This window comes from Zonotrichia albicollis, chromosome 1 (assembly GCF_047830755.1).
Source record: "Zonotrichia albicollis isolate bZonAlb1 chromosome 1, bZonAlb1.hap1, whole genome shotgun sequence".
In the NCBI taxonomy this organism is placed as follows: Eukaryota; Metazoa; Chordata; class Aves; order Passeriformes; family Passerellidae; genus Zonotrichia; species Zonotrichia albicollis.
The window spans coordinates 45,340,196-45,362,451 of NC_133819.1; the positions used below are offsets into that span (position 1 = coordinate 45,340,196).

At 41.9% G+C, this 22,256-nt stretch overlaps 1 protein-coding gene across 1 annotated transcript in view; it reads left to right on the top strand.

The window, feature by feature from the left end:
- The window catches only part of LOC141728866 (uncharacterized), a 46,793-nt gene extending 24,810 nt beyond the window's left edge, over nucleotides 1-21,983 (top strand). The window contains exon 2 of the mRNA XM_074540063.1: nucleotides 20,809-21,983. Within this exon, the coding sequence (XP_074396164.1) occupies nucleotides 20,809-21,758 (950 nt within the window). The 3' untranslated portion in view covers nucleotides 21,759-21,983. The remainder of the gene's footprint in view (nucleotides 1-20,808) is intronic.
- Nucleotides 21,984-22,256: the final 273 nt, after the last annotated feature.

Consider the following 22,256-nt stretch of genomic DNA (forward strand, 5'->3'; position numbering starts at 1 on the left):
AAGCTGTAAACCAAATACAAAGTTCAGAATTCATATAAAAACATTTAAGCTAAATACAGACAAAGTTCAGAATTAATTTAGACAGATTTAAAACCTTGCAAAAATAGGCTCGAGGAACACAGGAACTCTCCACTTTCTTCCTCATCTAATGCATATTTGTGGTTTAGCTTCAAAGTAAGTTAAAAGCAACTCAACCTCAGAAATAAGACTTCAACAAAAGCCCCATTTTCCCCAAATACTGCTTTTCTGTTCTGGCAGTCCTGCACCCCAAAAAGCTAAAACCAAAGCAACCACCATCTTCACTCCTCTCTACCAAACACACAACTGAAGACAAGCACAGAGGCCTTTTACCAATCTGCACCAAACAGAGAGAAAAAAACCCTGTGGACAGAAGTAGAAAGCAAAAGATTCTTCCCTGCCACAGTTTGTGTGGTATTCCTATGGCAGTACCCAACTCACCTTCATCAGTGAGTTACACAAAAATGTCAACCAGCTGAACTCACCTGTTCCAGATAACCAGCAGAGAAACTTTTACTGAGGATTAAAACAAACCAAAGACACGCTGAGGTCTCCTCCCTGCCCGTCCTCCTTCTCTACACACAGTGTGCTCACTCCACACACCCACACTACACAAGACACTTGTAGCGGCAAGTGTGTCTCCATGGGATGTGTCAAGTAAACAAGTGATTTCTAGTTTGAATCAACCACTGTGGGTCATTCTTCTTAAAGATGGAAAGAACAGGTTCTTCCTTCCTTTGGAGTGTGCAAATTTTCTTCCTTTGAATTACAACTATTTTTGCCTGGGTTTTACAACATATACTAGCATGACTAAAGCAGGAAGTTCATGTTTAAAAGGAGCCCTATGATTCAGTGTTAGCATCAAAAGGCAGAGGAGAAGACAAGCTGGGATGCTTACATGGGATATCTGAATGAAAATGGCTCTTGGGGAAAAGAGGAATTATGAGAGAGTTCAGCATCCATGTGACAGACTTTCACAGGAGCCCATGCCAGGGAACTGGAGGGACTGGCTGAGGAGCAGAGATCAGAGCCAGGTACAGCCAGCCTGCGGTAAGAGGCGGCAGCTGCAGAGGGCTGCATCAAACATTCTGTACATCTGTCCCTACCCACAAGGGAGCTTCGTTCTCCAGATGGCAAACAGGTACCAAAGACTGTGTGGCTTTTTTCTGGAATCAGTTTAAAGAAAGGCAGACAGCACAAACTGAATAGATTGTCAGCTGGTTTGAAACAAGAACTGCCTTGGTGTCATCCCGATTATGCTAAAAGGCCCCAAGACAGTGTCAGGAGGTTCCCAGTAGAAAAGCAGATAGTGTGCATATGCTGTCCCTCCCTCAGGCTCAAATTCCCTCTGCCTCCAAATCCATTATTAAATACTGGCAGTAACTATTAAAACCAAAATATTTCACAACAGACCTTAGAATAAAAGCAAACATAAGAATTCAATATTTACATTTTCACCAACAATTCTACAACAATTCAACAACAATTCAACAATTCTACAAAAAAATTAGGGCATAGATAACTTAGGTGAGAACTCAGCTGCTACTTTCACCTCAACATTAGTGAAGACAATTCTAACAAACTCGTGTCTCTACACAGCCTAACCTTTGTTCAGCCTGCCTCTCCCAATCCAAAACACTAAACTGATCTCTTCATTTTTCAAATGTCACCACTTATTCACCAGGATTGTTAAGACTAAGTTTATGTAGCAATAAAGTCAACCAAAAGTCCAACTCTGCCCTTAGTTACAGTCTAGTAAGTCCAGTTAGTATAGCTGTGACTCTTTGGATTTACACAACAGTGTAGAATATAGAACTGAAAATTACCAGCTAAAAGACAACTTAAATTAACACTATGACTGCTTAAGTTTGAACTTTTTAGTTGGTTGGGAGCTGTAAACACAAAGTCTCCACCAAGGAAAGTATCCTTATCAGTGAGACAAGCTAAGCTAAATTACTTATACTCCAACAACCCCTTCTAACCACACATATCCACAGAACATTTAACCTCTCCATCTGGCAGCCCAGTGTTGTACTCAGATATGGCACCATTTAATTATGAACTGGATTGCTACAAGAGAATAGGACAGTTAACTTACTGCTGTTTAATGAGCGTGCTCTTGTTAGTTGTGAATACATTCACTGTACTCATTAAATCAGGAGGCACTGGAGTTCTGAATACATCATTAAAAGGATCCAGGAATGCTGCTGCTTTGTTCAGCATGACTACATGCTCTGCTTGACAGTTGGAAAATGAGCAAGAAATGCAAGCCCCTTCCTGTTAGCCAGCAGATCTAATTTTAAACTAGGACAAGGGAGAGAGAGTGGGAGATCTGCTTCTTCAGAACTTCACTCATTTTAGAACACAGATTTCTCTTCCTACTGCTGACTTGAAGCAGAAACATGCTCAGTCCTATAAGATAGCAATAAAAAGGAAATGTCAAGCTTGTGGAAGGGAGGGCTATTTAAAAAATAAATTACTAAGTAAACAAACAAACCCACAGTCCATTTTCAATACATCCAAGGAGTCTGCATTAATCTATCAGTCTATCAATTAGCAAAATGAACCTTCATAAAACAAATTACACACATACCCCTAACACGGTATTTCCCACACTATTTACAATATACTGATTAAGGCTGAAGAAGGAGTGAAACCAACTAGTAGCTCCTGTACATTCTCACAGAGGAGACAGAACATATGTTCAGTGAGAGGATGAGTTTTGCTCCATCTACCCACAAAGATATGCACCCACATGAGCACCTATATGTCTAAAGCAATCTAGAGTTACAGAGAAATTAAAGTAACTGTCAACCATTCAGCTCAAACCCATTGCACGCAAGCATTTTCTACAAAAGAGGTGTGAACCAACATCATTGATAGCATCACTGCAGTTGCATGGCATCCTGAAAGTCAAGATTTAACAAGCACAACTGCTTCCTCTAAGCACATCCTTGGAAGAGGAAAATGCATTTCTGCAATGTGTTTGTAACAAATCTTCCTTCTGCTCTCCTCCCACCACACGCACAGAAAAGTGAACAGGTTGCTAAAGTTCAGAAGTGGGAGAAGAGGGGGGAGCTGACCCAAGCTTAATACTCTCAGTGCAAGGCTGTGCAAGACTCAACCTCTTTAATCCAAGCCATTATTTTTCAGTTAGAAAGTAGTTGATATGGTAAGAAGCTATTCTAGCCAATACTCGATTCTAGAAGGCAAGCTTAATACCACAAGCACATTTAGCTCAGTCTCCTCCCATCCCGCATATGTGATAGCTCACCTCTTACCTGAGAAAAACATGTTCTAACCAGTCATGTTAGGACATTTTAGGACTTTGCTTGCTCCAGGCCTCTAAACAAGCCTCTGGAGCTCATCAAGATCCCAATTTTCCCACTTTTGCCAACAAAATAATCTTCAGGAAAAAATCCTTCTGATTAAGCAGTCAGGCTTAATGCAACATGCCATGACTAATCCTCTTAAATTTTCTCTGGGTCCCACACTGTAATCTCAGTAACACAGGAGAAACTGTTCTTTTCATAGGAGCTACGTGACTCTGTGAACTGTCACAATCTTACTCAAACAGCAAATAATCACTCACTGCTATCAACCTGAGTTACCAACACACAAGTTTCAGCACAGTCCTGCTTACTTGGGGTACAACCACAGAGCAGCACTCACAAATGACCAAATATGAGCTGTAGAACAGCACTCACATCAACCACCACAGACTTCTAGGGTCACATCTTATTGCTCCCCACAATGCAGTACATGGATGAACTTCGCTCTTTTAGACCATGTTGTGGAAACAGCCTGAAGAACTTCCTGGCTCTCCAATGGTTTAAAACAGCACCCTTACCAGAAGGTAGAAAGATTAACAGTTTAGGGATAGGAAAATCAAAAGGAGAATCACATTCAGACTAGATTTAGAGACATATCCCTTATCAGCAATATATACCTACAAGTGCATCAGAGCATTTTGATTAAAATCAGTTCATTGACTTAAGAATGAAAAAATCCAAAAAACTTTAGGTCATCCACACTGTTTCCTTGGTGTCAGATAAAACAATGCAGAGGATGAGTACTCAGATCTTCTGATCAATGGTATGGTCTGCTCTTTTAACATCTAGCAAGAAACATGCACAGAGAAAATGCATGCAAAAGATCCTCAATAGGAACTGTGTGTTAGATTGCTTCATTTGGGTCCTTTTCTCTTTAGCCATACTAAAAAGCTCTGTATGAGAGAGCTGCCTTGTAGAGTTCAGAAGCTGAGAGATGGACACATAAAATTCATAAATAATAAATTACTCAAGTGCTGAATTTTCTTCCCTTTGTGCTCAACACAGGGCAACTCATGCACCATCTCAGCTGCTTTAACTCAAAAACCACTAAATACTTTGATGACAGAAAGGAAAGGATGATGTACAGGGAATTGTTTAAACATTTGTTATTCTGCTTAGCAACAACACTAAAAAACCATGGCTAAAAAATCTGTAACACAGGAGATATAGAGACATACTTGTAACCTATTATAAATAGTTTGCATTCTTCAACTCCTTATGTACTTTTGGTCTGCCATTTAATCAGACTTGCATCTTCCTGGCAGATACCTCCCTTTTGCATTTTGTACAACACAGAGCATATCAGAACTCCACAGAGCAGCTTGTGATTTATACTTTGTGGGTATTTAAACTGGTTAAGTGACTTCCAGAGAGAAAATAATTACACATTTAAAATAAGACACACACATACCCTTATGACAACAAAAAGAAAGAAAAAACATGCTTTTCTTCATGCTATGTGCTGTATCACTGTAACATAATAAGCAGTACTTCTATTCAAAGACTTTAATCTCATTATTAATACCTCTTTGCTCTGTGTATATTACATTTTTTCTTGTGTCTCATCACCATCATTCAAAATCTTTGCAGGTACAGCTCTGCACTATATACCTACACAAAAAGTAATCCAGCAGGGATCCTGTCCAAATGTCAGTGGTAAGGAAAATAGAAAATGAATACTTAAATGGCAAAACACATGCACTTCCAAATTTGAGTTCTGGCTAGACCCTCAAGTCCTCCTTTTCAAAAAAAGCACTTGTATTTGCTCTCATATGAACACATTTTTTGTTCTTGTTTCAAATACTTCAAACTGGTTTTTAATACATTCAAGTTAACAAATATCTTGCCCAGTTACACAGGGGGAAAAAAATTAAAATCTGTTTGTTGAATGGGAAAACAATTTGTCAGAATTTCTTTTTCCATGTATTCCACTGCACCATATGTGGGGGCTGGAACAGAGCCTAAGAACATCTGCCATGTTGTAAAAACCCCTAATAATAGCACAGCTGGTGTCCTCAGCCTAATGAACTCAGCACAGACTCCTGTGGCCACTCCTGACTCTGGCCCCCAATCCAGGCAAAGCATAGAAACTCTCAAGGCTTGGAGCATTCATTCATTCTTAACTCAATTTGCATTTCGTTGAAGAACCGATGCAGAAAGCAAGTTGAAATCCTTACATTTTGAGCAGTTCAACAGTCACTGTTTCCATAGGATTGCCCCACACTCCTTTCATTTAACTCCAGTTTTGCAGTATTCCATAAAATGAAGTTCCTCAGCAAATTAACTGCAATCTCAGGGATCCAGAGTTAGAAACCTAAAATGCTTAACTGCATTTAACTATACTACAGAGGTGATTTCTGCCTTTTTTTCTACCACTTAACTCATGGACTTCATTCCTGTCCATTAGTTTACTTACAAATGAATTCTTCCACCAGCTTGCTTTTAAATGTGTTCAAAAGCACTGGTTTATCGACAAGAAAACCCATATTCCAAAGAAGGAAAAAAAGAACACAGAAGACCACAGAATTCAGAATATGAAACTATCTTTAAGCTCACAGAGTCAGCATTGGGCTCTAACAAATATTTATTACCCAGATGTTTTAGGAAAATGTCTATGATTTTCCATGCCCAAAGGATGCAACTCTGTGCAGGTGGGAATAAAGAAAGCAGTATTTTGGTGGGAGTGAGGTTTCTGAGACACTCACTCCCTTCAGTCCACACTCTGCTCCCTTTACTCTTGCATCTATAAATAAAATGTAGGTAGGTTCCAGCAGTCAATGGGCATGAGTTCAGTTTAACAGAAGGTGTGCAGGTGGACCCGTGAAAGGCACATTTAGTCATTGGCAAAGCACGAAGAGGTGCCTACTTTAGCAAACTGCTGTACCCACAGTAACAACAGACAGAATACTGATATCCAAATTCCAAGAACAACCCATTAATCCAACTACTCTAAAATGCCAATGTGACACTAATATCCTCATCAGAAAATGTTTTCTTTCCTGTTTCTCATGAAGGAGAGAGAGGAGAAAAATCCCAAAAGCAGAGAAAGGCAACATCTTGTAAATTCCCACACTGTCCAACAATATTTGCCCTCTTAAAAGAAGAGACAATTAGCAGATAATAGTTCTTAATTTGTACCACATGGTTCTTAATAAATCTATCACATCACTGAACAACAAAGGAAAAGAGAAAATACAGAGCAAGATACTTGTTAGTTTAATATAAAAGCACCAAAGTCTGAGAAAGGGCAAAACACTAGATGAGCACAGCTACAATTTGGCTATGACAAACACAGTCATGCATCAGTTACATGATTTACTCCTTCTACTACCCTCTATCTGATCTGTAACTCCTCTTAGAGCTGCAAGATAAAGACACATTCTAAGTCGTATCTTTAAATCAAGACCATAATTGAGCCATTAAACTACACATATGCTCCTATTTCTGACTTGACTATGAAAAAAAGTGTATTTGAAGGAACTAGGTGAATTGTCTCACCTTTTCAAACAAAGTCTAAACATCAATGCAGAAACTACATCAATGGAGAAACAAAAACCTGCAGCAGAAGAGTATCTATAGAAAGAAAAGATACAGCCTCAAACAACATCAATTTGATCATAAATTCTTAATTCCAACAACTATACAGCACAAGTACCAACAGAAGGCTGTATGTATGTGATTATGCTGTAGACTTTTGACTGCAAATAAGAAAAACCTGCTTCAATTTTACCCTATACTGCAACTGGGGAGCTCACTGTGCAATGGCAGCAACAGCTGTATCACAAGTGTTGACTGTGGTCACAGCAAATATCTGGGCTGGCACCAGTAATGAATTACACTGCTTTTTAAAAATAAATTTGACATCAGACACATTAAATAAGTCTACTGTTGCTGTGCTGTCGCCTGTGTAACAGATACAGTAGCCACATATAAGACCCATGATGTCCTTCAACTTGGCAGAAAGAGCCACTGTTCACAAAAAAAGCATAATCTCTCAGAGGCACAAACAATTTGCAGAACTAACAAAGTTGTCCTGTGTAAGCCAGCCTGTAACTGCTGGCTTGGAGCAGGCACATACCTACTGCTGTCTCCAGGTTTTATTTCCTCACTTGCTACAAGCCAAATTTTTTCCTTTATTTCTAGTGGTACATGCTGTAGCTACAAGTCTGCTGTGACAGAAAGCAGGTAGAGACAAGGAGTCCTTATAAGTGGGTTAGTACTTCCACACTTCAAAGAGACTGACCCTGGCTATCTGCACTATTTCAGCCAATATAATTATATCTGCATTAAGTTTCCAGGTGTTCAGCCTTGCTTTACTCACAAGATCAGGCTACTGATTAGGAAAAGGGCAGCAATCAAACCTGCACACTTTCTAGCCCATCTGCATGCTACGTCCTTCCTCTCAGCAATTTGTAATTTTCCCAGAAAACAGTTTGCTCTTCCTGAGTATTTCAACATGTGCCTTTATTAAGCAGCTGTCCTGACAGAACCTGTATTTTTCTATTCAGGAAGCTGCAGGCTGGGGTGCAAGACAAATAAGTCTGTCATAGGACAAAGACAGAAACAATGCAAACATTGTATAACTGCAAAGTGCACTCACTGGTAGACACAGCTACCACGACCTGTAATAATTCCTGCCTGGCCTGATTCCCATCTCCCTAGAAGTATGTCTGACAGTAATGCTGCACACTGTCTGCCCAAAACCGGGAGTGGATGGTGGAGCTGTTCTAACATGAAAAACTCATCACAAAGCTCACAAATAACATCAGATTGCAGTGCAGTTATTAAGTGGATTAGAGCCTTCCAGGCCACAACTTAACTGGGTAATGAGACAGACCCCTATTTTAAACAGCCTTAATATTCAGAATTACGGTTTGATTCACCAGCTATCATTTTATTTAAAGAGGTGATAGGCTCCAGTGAAAGTGTCTTGGCTAAACTTAGTTCAATGAGTAATAAGCCCTTGAAGCACACACCATGCAATAATTACCTATATCACTATGTCTGAATCTCGTGCCAGCTGCTATCCCCATCTTCAATAAATATCCAAAAAAAAGAGTTAACAGAAGTGGATAGCACACTCACATTACTGCAACTTTGTACTAACTTGAACATAGTCTGCATACAGGAAGCAAAAACTGGACAGAAGACCCAAGGCAGCATCACTATGGTCAGCTGCATTTACCAGCACTGAGCTGAGACAGGTTAAGAGACTAAATCTGCCCTCCTGTTTAGAACACCTCCCATCAAACTCCCCCCATTTGCAAACCCACCCTTCCAGGTACAAATGTTCACTAGTACAAAGACAGTGTTGCCAAGAAATACATTTTCTCCTTTCCTACCTTCTTCTCATTTAAACTGCATGTACTTTACCACAAAGTATTATACCCCAGGGCTCAATAAAAAAGTGGAAGCATCCGTGCTCAAGTATTAGAAAAGCCTTTTGCAAGTGCAAAAGACAGTTATTTCATGCTCTCATTTGCTTTATGGTCATTTGGAAGTATGCAACTACAAAAGCTCCAAATTGAGCAAAACAAACATACACTGGGTGCAGCTCACGTCAGCAGAGATCTCTTAACCTGAAGGTCATATCATCAACACTACAAATGTGGAAGCAGCTGCTGACATTTTGACATGGTCCCTAAACTGCAGCATGCAAGATCTGTAATTCAGAGACACATTGGAGGTGTCAAAGATTCCAGATTCCATCAAGGATTCCAGACTGTCTGTCAAGGATTCCACTCTTTTACCTCCATAGCTGAGATACTGTATATCCTACCTATTCTCAGCCTGGTTCCCCTCCTGAATCCAGTAAGAGTGATTTGGGCTTCTTTGTTTTGTTTTTAATTAAAAAGCAAGAAGCTCAGAGATCAACATAGGCTTCCAAGCAAAATATTGGCCAATTTGGACCAAACATCATGTCTTGTACTGTACATTCTTCAAAATTCTATTCTCCCTCCCTCAAAACACATCTACCCACCCAATCACTGTATTCCTTTTTCCTTGACCATGTTTTTCACTTCAGGCAGCATAAGAGGGATCTTCACACAAAAAGAAGCAAGTAACAATCTGCTTAACCCTTGTGACTCAAGTCTGTGTTTGGCAGTACAGAGCGCAAGTGGCAAACTATGCTGAATCTACACTCACTTTGCTGTCTCCTGCAATTATTTCTCAAAGATAATCCTCAAGACATAAAAAGCAAGCAAGGAAGCAAGCAACCCCTTTAAAACCAATAATTCCCATCTTTATGACCTGAACTTTACTCAAGGAATCATTCGTCAATTACAATTACATTCCTCAATTCCTCTGCTTCTCATAAATGATAAGCATTTACATCTGTAAATATCCCAGTTTCCAACTTCTATTAAAATTTATTCTCCAAAACATTACTTCATCCACTTCTTCAGAAATGCTTTTGTTTAGGTCAGTTTTAGCAAGCAATTAATGAAGATTTTGCTAGACAGGCAGTACAGGTAGCACAGCTACTTCTGGCTACCACAACAACTTCTTGGTATCTTTTGCAAAAAGGCATTTAGAAAAGACATTTATGAAATAGTTATTTGGGTTTTCTTTTAAGAGCTAAATCTTAAATAAGGATTTATATGCATATTATGAGTTCCATTTAACCTTGTTTGCCCATGCTCTAAGTCTGCTACTTCCAAGAGCTTTACAAGCCATTAATAGAATCCTGAAGAAAAAGGAGGAGGAAAAAAAAAAGGCTTGCCAATTTCTCTGTTAGAGCTCTCTTAAGTGAGGAGATATAGAAAACTCTGTAACACTTGAAATACAAAACAAAGCCAGAGAAAAAGCATGGAGGAAAAAAAACCTGAAGAAACAAAAATAGGGAGAAAAAGTAGATCAACCAAAATGTAAGAATTCGTAAAAGATACTTGCAAAAGTCTTCAGTGCCCTTAAAGAAAAATCAATGCCTTAACATTCTGAGATCCCAAACTCCTTTCACTTCTCTGGTGGTAATGGACTACAGAATTAAACAATCAAATGTCCAAAGCACTCCTTTACCAAAATCTATTCTTCAGTTTCACATATACTCAGTTTCAAGCTGGCACACTACTGGATTATAGGTCTGCTACCACAAAGCAAACAACACTTCCCAGTTAGAAATCAGGCAATCAGGAACCACTAGTTCCCATTCAGAAGAGAAATTAATTATCTGTTTTAAGATTTACATCAGAGCAATAATAGCCTGAAGCCCTGTTGCTACTTCCCCAATATCTGAAGTTCAAACTAAGTATTTTAGAGCAGTTCAGTTTAAGAGTTGACTGAATTAAAAAAAAAAAAAAAAAAACACAAACAAAAAACACACACAAAAAGCTTTTATTACCCAGTGTAACAACTGCTTTCTTACCTTTACAGGGAGAGGTCTGAGGAACAAAGAAGAGAAAACAGTATTACATCTGCTGTAACAAGTCATGTTACAAACTGATCATTTTCCTGACTATGCAGCCCCTCCTATTTCCTCTTACTCACTTCTCCTGCTGCAACATTATATCATGTTTTATCTTCAAGTTATTCCTGCTGGTCATAGGATCAAAACAATAGGCCTGCTCCTAGGTGCATTTAGGAATTTCCTCTCAGCCTTCTTGACAAACTAATTAGTGCTAATTTAACAGATAAGAGAGACAGGACTGGGTATTCAATCCTCCCCGTGCAAATCTACTAACCAAGAGTACTAAAATTAAAGTTGCTGGCTTTCTTTTATTAAAAAAGAAAACAAACAAACAAAAATCCAAAACAAAAATACCTCAATAAACCACAAAACAAAAGCTCCCACATAACTAACAAATCATTCCATTTTGATGGCATTAACTCACATTCTTAAGGAGACCTACATAATTAATTCTCATTTTTAAAGAGACCTCTATAACTTAATGCCCACAGGTTGAATACAAGCTGTGGTATTATACACCTAAAGCAAACTAAACACTAACTGGCCTTGCCTGCACATTCCTGTGTTGCCTTTCTGCCACCTCCACCATTCATCTAACTCCCTAAGAAAGACAAGCTAGCAATAAAACTGAAACTAAGGAAATCAAACCAAATTTTCAAGCCGTGTTTTTCAATTTGCCTCCCTGGCTTATTTCCCAGGGTTAACAGTCAGTATGAAAGATATGTGGACTAAGGGGTACAACACACAGCTGGTAGGACAGGGCAGGACTATCCTCAGCAGAGTTGGCAAACTGTGAGCCCAGCTAATCTGGTGACAGAGGCACGGCCTTCAGGCACATGCCTTCCCAGGCACCTCTGGCTATTATTAGTGCAGGCTGCCTTTAAAGCACACTGCCACCCTACCAGCAGCACACTTACCCTGGAGCCATATATCCCTCTTGCTCCTTTTTCCTCACAGAGGCGTTGGTGCTTCCACCACCCCACATCAATGTGATCAGAAATGCAGCCTGGCTGGAAAGGCTAAGCCAAGGGGATGGGGGAGTGCCACTCACAGGCACTGTGTGGGCTTCAGCTGTGTGGGTTTTCAAATGCTGCTGTTGCAATGCATTCTTCCAAGCTTCATTGCCACAAAAATAGCAATCCCTGGTGGGACTCTAACCATCGGTGCACTAAGTGGTGTGTGTGCTTAACCATGACCCCACAGGGCTGAGGGACACCACTAGGTGAACACCCAGAGCCAGAATTTACAGATCTTACACAAGTATCTGTCAACCCAAGACTTAACAGCAAAGGCCTCCTGTGCAGTTACAGACAAATCAGGTTGGGTTGCCCAGATGAATCCCACAGCCATATGAAACTGATGCTGACAAGCTGACTGGCAATAGAAGAGCCAAGAAACATCTTTGTTCTTTTTGTATTCATACCCATCGGAAGAGCAGCTCTGCTAGATTTACAAATCCAAGAAATAATCCATTATTAGTTGGTAGAAAGGAAGAAAGGTCACCTGTAATCCCCAGATTTTTTAAAGGAAAAAATTAACTATGATGAACAATAAAGAATATTTAAAAGTACAGTTTTGTCTACCTGAAGTGAAACCTCTGTCTAAAGACCAGCTGACAAGTCATGTGAAATTTTTTTAAGGGAACATCAGCTTTACTTTAACAAATAAAACACATTTATTTCAGTTCTTACTTCTTACTGTAAATATTCACATAGATCAGATAATGCATTTCACAGTACTTTTTAATAAAAACCCAAAAACATTCAGTTACACTTCACATTCATAGCTATATTTTGGGTTGGAAGGGATCTTAAAGGTCAACTGGTCCAAACCCCTGCAGTGCATGGGGATATCTTTCACCAGACCAGGTTGCTTCAAGCCCCATCCAACTGGGCCTTGATAACTTGCAGGAACAGGGCATCCAGAGCTTATCTGTGTGTATCATTTAAGGTCCTATCATTATAATAAATTTCCTGTCATGAGGTCTATTCAACAACCACTTGGGAGCCAGAATAAGACACAAAATATTCCTCTAAAAATGAAATAATACCATAATAAAATCATGCACACTGTATTTAAGAAATCCATTCTCATATTCGGGACCTATATCCTGTGACATCTGTCTGCCTTTTCCACCAGGGCTCAGCAGCTCTTCATTAGTTAGGTAACCACTGTGAACTGTTAATTCTATGTTTATTGTCTTCAAATTACACTTGGTTTTGTTCTTTGCCTTTACATACCAACATTTCTAGATTTAATACATTACTCATTCCATAAAATTATCTGTATTTATTTTTTAAATACAGTAATAACCCCATGAACAAAACAAAAAAATATATTATTGTGTTTTTTTCCAAGTCAAAAATCGTACTTCCCTCCTCTCTTTCCTGCTATTCAGTATAATAGTGCAGAGGGACATCAATGAGAAAACTTTCCAATTTTCTTCCTTTATGTCAACATACAGCAGATGTCCTCTGAAAGCTGATAAATAGTACAAAATGGGTGCAGTGTTTACTTTTGGAGGGCGGATGTTAGTAAGTCAGGCCCAAGAAACTGAAACTGCCTTACCTTGAACATTCATCTGTGAGCAAAGTGAGATAACTGTGTGTCTTGGAAGTGCTCTAATCCCAGCCTGTGGAATCCTAGCCTCTCATTCTGAACACTGATATTTTTCATAGCAATGTCCCATTGTCAGCTTAACAGTCCACCTATCTTACTAAAATAACCACTGCAAAAGTAGCACCATCTTATTCTGCACAGCCCATCTGCCAGACACGTTTACCTTCTGCAGAATGCACTCAAATTACTTGAGCAAGTCGTACACTCCTCAAGGAAAGTCTTCTGGGCCACCTGGAATTTTTCTTATTTAAGAGCATTAGTAATGCACCACCAACCTCAGTAATGTAGGGAAAAAAAAGTGCAGGTGCAGCACACATGTCCACTGAGGTTGCTGCCTGTTTCACATACCTTGTCAGGCCCTAAATAGCTACAGAATGTGCCAATCCACTGACCCCAAGAGACTGATAGCCTTTAAACAGAAATTCACAAGAACTGGATTTAATTCTAGTACTGGCATGAACTCCTGAATCACCTCAAATATTTTGATCTTGCTGCCCCCCTTCATCCATTGCACAGTAAGAGAAAATTGGTTTTCATGATTCATGAAACAAACTCGGTTCATTAGAAGTTCACATTGAATATTTTGCAGGTTTTGCAAAGGGCAAAGTATTTAGGAAAGTTGCATTTGCCTGAGGTATAACAGTTCCTAAATGAAACTCCATTTAATAGATAAAAGCAGTACAAGTGAATGTCATGGAGAAATCAATGACCTCCACAGAAAAAAAATTATAGAAAAACATACATCCAGTAATTTGACAGTACATACATCTCTGGCCTTTGGGACAAAGGACTCAGCCAGATAAATGCAATATTTAACTTTTCTCAGCCTCTTCATTCTAATGTCTTTGGATGTCTTGCAAAATCACAGTTTTTGAGAAAGCCACTAGAAGCTAAAATCCTCGTGAGCTAATACAAGAGTAATTAAAGGTTACAAACATTTCAGACAATCAGAAAAAGCATTTTCAGTTGAGATTGCCTTATACAGGAAACATGTGGCTCTCAGGTCAGTCACAACTCACTAGGTCAAGCTATAAAATCTATCACCTGATAACATTACATGTCCCTCAGGAAATGCAGGCATAAAGGACTGATCTTAATATGGCTTTTACATGTGCAGGTTTGTAGAATTCATTACAAGACCAAAAGCTCTAAGAAGGTAATATTTTTGGTTAATCCTGGTCTCCACCCCCTCCATAAATACCTGGATGTGATTATTACTGCCGTATTACCTGAGCACAATAGAAGCCCACAATTCCTTTCTGACATCATTGCCATTTGTGACTACAGCAGAAGATCTACCACAAAAGATCATGTTAAAAGAAAGATTGATTCCCACCTCATCAATTTACATCAACAGTGCTTAATACCTCCTCAGAAATAGCTATTATGAGCAGATGGCTGCAAAGAAAGAAATTCCACTTAAAACAGGTTTAAAGGACAGTCCAAGGATTTTGACATTGTTCCAATGCCTTCCAATTCTGCTAATTTTACAGGTTTCACTGTAGCAATAGATTTGCACGGATTTGAACTGCAAGGTTTCTGCTTACTGCAGAGGAGTGCCTGCTGCTCCCCTGCAAAGTATGCAACTGTGCAGTATCTGATAGTGGAATTAGGCCTTCTGGGACAGGCAATGTTGCTAGCAACACAAGCTCCACTTACATCAACATTAAAAAGGACAGTCAAAGTCTTCATTTCCCATTGATGAGATTAAAAAAAAAAAATACACCTCTCTTGAAACAAAACTGCACTTCAGCCCCCTAGGATACCAAATTGTGGCTGCTGTCAGACCACAATTCATACAGGGTCCTGATTCACTTGAAATTAGATTCCAATATGACATTACCAGCAGCTGAATTTAAAAAGATGAAATTTAGAATTTATGTGAACATACAAAGCAAAAATGCACTGATTGATTCCAATTTGCAGTAGTCAACTAAGCTCTTCAAAGAGACACATGTAACTAATTCAATGTATCCATAGTTTTCATTCTTCCTCTCTAGGCTATAAAAGTTTCCACTGTATGAACATTTTCCTAACCTTTGGTTTCTATTAAAAGATGGAACAAGTCAACTCAGCATTAAACTTCATTGAAAACTAATGATGAGCAGTTTTTCTGTGTTTAGTTTGACGCATGGAATTATTAAATAGCAGAGCAGGGGGTTCACACATTTTTTCCTTTAACTGGGAAACCAGATGAGACATGATCTCTCCTCTCTGGTGGGCACTGGTGAGGCCACACCTGGGGTACTGTGTCCAGTTCTGGGTTCTCCAGAACAAGAAAAAGATGAATATACTAGAGAGAGGAGAGTGACTGGCCACTAAGAGAAAGAAAGAAGACCAGCACATTTCTTCTATGAGGAGAGGCTGAAAGAGCTGTGACTGACAGCTGGAGATGAGAAGGTTCAGGGAGAACTCATCAATACCTGCAAGGAGGGAGAACAGGCTCTTTCTTTCAGTGGTTCCTAGACAAGACCAGAGAGATGGACACAGACTGAAACATGAGCAGCTCCCTCTGAACATCCAGGAACATTTTTTCCCTTTGGGACTGACCAGGCACTGACTGAGGTTGCTCAGGGAGGCAATGGATTCTCCAGCCTTGGAGATATTCAGATGCTGTCACGACACAGACCTGTGCCAAGTGCTCAAGGACGACCTTGCTTGAGCAGGCAGGTTGGACCTGATGACTCCAGAAATCCCTTCCAATCTCAACCACGCTGTGATCCACCAAAGAAGCAACCTTTCTAGAGAGCTCAGTATTTCTCTCTTCTATTCCTACAGGTGCTTGGAGCCAAGAACATAACATAAGCACAAAAATATGCAGCAAGTTATTGTCAGCTTCAGCATCTCATCTACCAACATACAACTAGTTTGATTATATCAGAGCTTGGAGTGTGGCAGTTTCAAAATCAGCTCATATACACTAAAGACTACTCTCTCCTGACACCAAAGTCCAATCCACTTACTACTGTTGCTTCCTTTGCTCCCTGCTAACAGCTGCTCACTGCCCAGGATGGACAGGCTGAAAATTACCCTCAAAACCAGCTCTGGCCTGCCTCAAGGACTCGATTCTAAGCACCATAATATGGAAGGAGATAGAGGAGGGAATCCGCAGCCATGGGAAAATTTGCTCTGCTGGGCAGCATCATGGTCTAAAGTCAAAATAAGCCAAAATGAAACTTTGCAAGGGCTTCTAAACCAAGCTCTTCCCACATTTCCTTCCTTCTTTCTAATACTCTGTTATAGTGTTCTGAACTTCTGCTATAAACTCAAGCAAAACCAACAGGGCCCTACCATATTAATCTATCAGTATCATCACAAAAAAAACCCCAAATATGCACACAATAACATATGACAGTTATAGAGCATCAGTCTCATTTGGGTTTTCAGCATCTAATTGACAGCAAGGTTAGACAATCCTGTCCAGAGAAGCTGCAAGATAAGGCAAAGAATCAGCTTCAGTACAGCCACTCACTGATTTAACTAAAGCAAATCTGCCAACATAATTGAATCTAAGAATTATCTCTCAGCTAATCTGTTTGTACTATCAATAAGCCTCTTAGCTGGTCAACCATAAGCAGGATGACTATATGGCATGACTTTTTGCACCCTAATCAATAGGCTCCAATAAAAACAGGAGTATTGATGATTCAAAGTTCAAATAGAGGACAGTTTTAGACAAAGAACAGTATCAGTGAACTCCTGAAATTAACTTAGGAAACATCATGCTATTCACTACAAAGTAAAATAAAAGTGCTTGTAAACTCACAGCTATCTCAGTCAAACCACAGAGTAAGCAGGAAGACTTTGAATCAGACACCAACTGGTATCTTGGAAAGCCTATGCTAACAGGAAGTTCATTCTCAAGATTTTTATCTCTCCAAGTAGCACTGATCCCACAACTGAATACACAAAATTGAGGCCTCCATACAGGTGCAGCATTCCAAGGTGTCAGTGGCATTGCCGTGGAGTTTTAATGATCCGTACATTGCTGTGGAGTTTTAATGATCCGTACATGACCAGGGTAACATACCTTCACAGCACAGGCACTGCAGACCACACACCAGTTTTACAGTTCCAGCTTCATACAGTAACTCAATTCTCTACAACTCACATGCTATCGCTGTCATTTAGTGATCAGAAAGTAGTTCTCTTACTTACTAAGTTTTTGTAATAACTCTGAAAGCCACTTGGTGTGCAGTCACTACCAGAGCCTGTTCCTTTTCACAGCCTTTCTGAAGAACACAAGTGACAATCTCACTCTCAGCAGAATCAAAAGAACAACATGAGCATCCCAGGGCATGATGCCAGTATGCCTTTGGCCATTTTACATGCAATTTAAGCATGTTTATTCTTAAATGTTGATCTTGGTGGCATCACTAAACTTCTTACAGAGGCAGAACTGTCAGGTACAGCTGGAGAAAAGGAACAGCTCAAAAAGGAAAACAGAACTAGTTGTAAAAGCCTACCTATCAATAACATTTTTCTGACCAAGAGGAAAAAGCACAGCTACTATGTCCCTACTGTGGTTATCATGACTCCCAATAGTACAGACCAGCTCTACCGGTTTGGTTGTTCTTGCATTAATGTGGAAGTATTGGGAAATAAGTACTGTGTGAAGTCAAATGACAGTTTTGTAAGAGTTAAAACAGGGTTACTCAAAGGCAGACCAATTAAGTACCCAGCCTAATACAGGAGACTTATTAGAGCAGGCACTCATTTTTACTGAGGCAGAGGGAAAGCTATATTGCTCAAAAATTTTAACAAAGGATACACAGTTCTCTGCAAATTAACAAGAAACTACCAATCTTGAGTATTACTTAGAACATACAACACCTAGACAGCCCAAAACAAATGAGGTCCTACAACTGCTACTTCTGGTCCAGGCAGAAGGAGCACTTAAACCAACCCCAACCCCGGAGATCAACAAAATTTAAAGATTTAGGGAAGAAATATATTTCAAACACATGTAACTCACAGACTGCCTTTCTGCTTATTTATCTCTCCTCTCCCAAGGAAAAATTTAAATAACAAAGGAAAGTGCTTTGAAGAAAAATGTGTACAGCTTTCAGAAAGGGCAACAGGTTTGGTTTTAACCTCTTGCCTTTCAATATTGCAGATGCTGCCTCAACAGCACTGACTCTGAAAATCCTTTCTACAGAACTATTTTAAAAAAAAAGTATCTTGCATTCAGTTTACAATCTATCACAGCAGACACAGTGACAAGTTTTAGCATTTTTCCTTTTCAGTATTATAGCATCAACAGTAAGAAACAATAATATTGATCAAGCACGCATTTAAAACAAAAATATTTAACCTGCACTAATTTCTGCAGTACTAATCTTATTATTCTATCCCAAAGCAGATTGGCCAGGGTATAATTAAAACCCTCAGAGCACACTGAAAGATTAGGATCGAATTACTTCTACAAAAGCAGCTGGTAATCTGTTACAGGACACAGAATGTGTGAAGCAGCAAGGAGCTCAGGCGTGAACAGCAGCAGAGAGGAACAACAGAAGTTCCCAGCAGTTCCAGGCAAATCCTTCCAATCTGATCTTGCTCTCTGGTACGTGCAAGTCCGCTTACTCCCACCAGCTCTCACCTGTGTTCCACAAACTGTCAGAGTGCCAAGTTAACAAACATTAACATCCACTGCAAAACTTGTGTATCACATCCTGGTCTGCCTCATTAGTCAGGACTCTGGATTAAACTAGTCAGAGGCTCAGAGGCTGCAGCAGCAGCTGGATATTTCACTGGGATTTTAAGCACCCACATATCAAACATGGGGCATCACATATAAAAATGCATGGGCCTAATCTCATTAATGCTTCCCGGGCATATTGTTGTGCTGTCCAGTGCTCTAGAACAGCCACCAAGTTGCAGTATGATTTTTTTATTCATAATTGAACAAAAGATGAAGAGATGATTTTTGTCTAGCATTGGATTTTTTTGCACTAGAGCCAGAGATCCTACTTCTTTCCACTACTATCATCCATCATTCAGTTCAACCCGCTGGCAAGTGCGAGTTCATTCATGCAACTGACAGAAACTTTTGTTTTACTTCAACAGAAATTTACATTCTATCCATTCTATCTGTTCATACAGTCGTCTGATCTTCACTCAGTAGTTCACATTAAAAGCTGGAAACTCTTGCCTTCCACTAGGATTTTTACCATCCTGGTTTCCCTCGCTTGCAATGATGCTCATTGAAAAACAGTGAAGTAAGCTTAATGGCTTAATATAATTTTCTTATTGTCATCACGGGTTGCTCTGACTCAGTCAAAACAGGTTACAGCGCTTCAGAGAGGGCACGGTTTTGGGAATACAGTCCCTGGGCTTGGAGACAACACTCTCTCCTCCAGGCTTCTTCTGGTAACTCCAAAGAGCCCTGCTAGGACAAACATGTTTAAACCCAGAGTAATTCCAGCACAGGTAGAAGGCAGGGCACTACAAACAGTAAATGCAACTGTGTACACACAGCAGTAAAACAGGTACATATGGCAAACTGGTCATCGTAACTGCTGTTTGGTTTTGTTTCAACTTTTTGTTGTTGTTTGCTTTTTTTGGTGGTTTTTTTTTTCTGCTGCCTTCCTGATTGCAACAACCATTACACCCACGACTTAATCTCAGCGGACTGAAAGGTTCAAATAAGGTTACAGATTGCAAGGCAGAAAAAAGTGTCCGCACAGAGACTTCTGCTGAAGTGCTGAAGAGAGAGGGAGAACATGAACTCTGGTTGCCTCTCTTTACCAGATGTTCCATTTCTTTGGAAATTTCCTAGCTCTTCCCTATTTTTACCTGAAAAAAACCTCCCCTATAGATGAAGTTTCAAAATTGTCAGAGGCAAACTAAAAGAGCCGCCAAGATCTCAAACTTGTTAAAAAACCATAATGGAATATTTTAGTCACTTTAAACAGTGGAATGCTGCCAAAAGCTATCCATAATCCCCAACGCTGAAAAAACCCAGTCAGTATTTGCAGGTCCCTCTGCGATGGCTAGAAAGCTACTTCTGCATGCAGGGGCCCCTGTATCTGGGAACAACAGCAGTTTAGCTGTAAGTAATGCAGAGGCACAATTCTGCGAGCGATTCTTGACCTTCGGTACGCAATTCCACTCATGTGCTTCTTTCCTTTCAGGGCGCGGAAGGGACAAAAGAGCACAGGCAGCAGAGCCAGGCGCAGCGCCCGCCCCCGAGCCAGCGGGCTGTGAAGGTCGAGGGGCCCGAAGAGAAGGAAGAGCGGCTGCACCTTGCTCACCCCCGTTCCGCAGCTCGCCGAGCGCTGCAGGCCTCGCCCGCGCACCGCGGCCCCGGCAAGTGCCCCCCGCGCCCGTTCGCTCCTCTGGGAGCCAGCGCGGCCAGAGGCGGCCGCGCCGGTGCCGCCGCGCATCCCCGCCCGCCCCGCGCCGTCCCCCCGCGCCCTCCGCCGCACTCACCCAGCTCCGGGCCCCCCGGGCGGCGGGGCGCGGGCGGCGGCGCCCCCGCGGGCCGGGGGAGCCTCGCTGCCGGCGGCGGCCACCTCCGGGCTGCTTCCCCCCTCACGGCTCGCCCCCGGCCCGCGCCGCTGAGAGGCCGCGGCGTGCGGGGCGGGCAGAGCGCAGGGGCTGCAGTGGCCGGCTGGCTGCTGCTGCTTCTCCCTCCTCCTGCCGGCGCCTCATGTGCCCTCCTCCTCCCGGTTCTCTGCTGCCAGGCCGCCGCCGCTCCAGCTCCTCGCTCTCCAGCGGCGCCCGGGGACCGCTGCGAACCCCTCCGGCCGGGCGGCAGCACACGTGGGGCGGCCGCCGGGCGCTCTCCGCCGCCGCTGCCGGGCGCGGGGCTCCTCCGGCCGCGCAGCCTCCTCAGGAGGCGGGGCGGCGCGGACACCTCGGGGGCTGCGGCGCCGCCCGCCGCCGGCGGGGCAGCAGGAAGGGGCGGGAGGCAGGGAGCGCCGCCGGCGGCCACCTCGGCGGCCGCTGGCTCGGTAGTCGCAGCGCTCCCTTTCCCGCCCCCCGGAGGCCATTACCTCATGGCCCGGCCCTGCCGCGGAGGAGGGGCCGAGCGTCGCCCGGCAACCGGCCCCCTGCCGCGGGACGGGCTGGGCCAGCCGCGGACCAGGATGCCGCGGAGGGCGGGAGAGGTTGTGGCCGTGCGGAGCTGCCCGAGCGCGGCCGCGGGCAGCGCTGCCCGGCACTGCTCCCACCGCTCCCGGGACGCGCACAACCGACCTGGGCTGCTCTGGGAGGCGGAGAGGGCAAGAATGATTACAGAAATTAAACAGCAGAAAATCCTCAAAGGAAATATTTGCTATGAATGTGCCATATATAGAGAAAAGTCTCAAGTCCAAGTTCTTTTCCACTCTTTTTGGTGGTGCCCCGCGACAGGACAAGGAGCAATGGCCATAAACTAAATCACAGGAAGTTTCAACTGAACATGAGGAGGAACTTCTTTACATTGAGGGTGGCAGAGCACTGAACAGGCTGCCCAGGGAAGTCGTGGAATCTCCCTCTCTGGAGACATTCAAAACCCTCCTGAATGAGTTCCTGTGTAACCTGCTCTTGCTCACCCTGCCTTGGCAGGGGGGTTGGACAAGATGATCTACAGAGGTCCCTTCCAAACCTATCCTGTGATAAATGCAATATTTATGGGGGGGGGGGGGGAAGGTCACAAACCTAGAACAAATCAGGACTTTATATATTTGCAGCTCACAGAACTATTTATTGGAGAAAGGTTTGACTGTTTTTGTTTGCTGGCAAGGGAGGAATAGAACTGTGTTCAAGGTTACAGCTGGTAAGACCAAAAAAAAAAAGTTGCAGTCGTGCTGGTGGTGACAGGATTCCAGAAGCATGGAATAACCTCCAGAGAGTGTAAATGAATTCAGGGCTTGACCCCGAATAACCCATAAAAA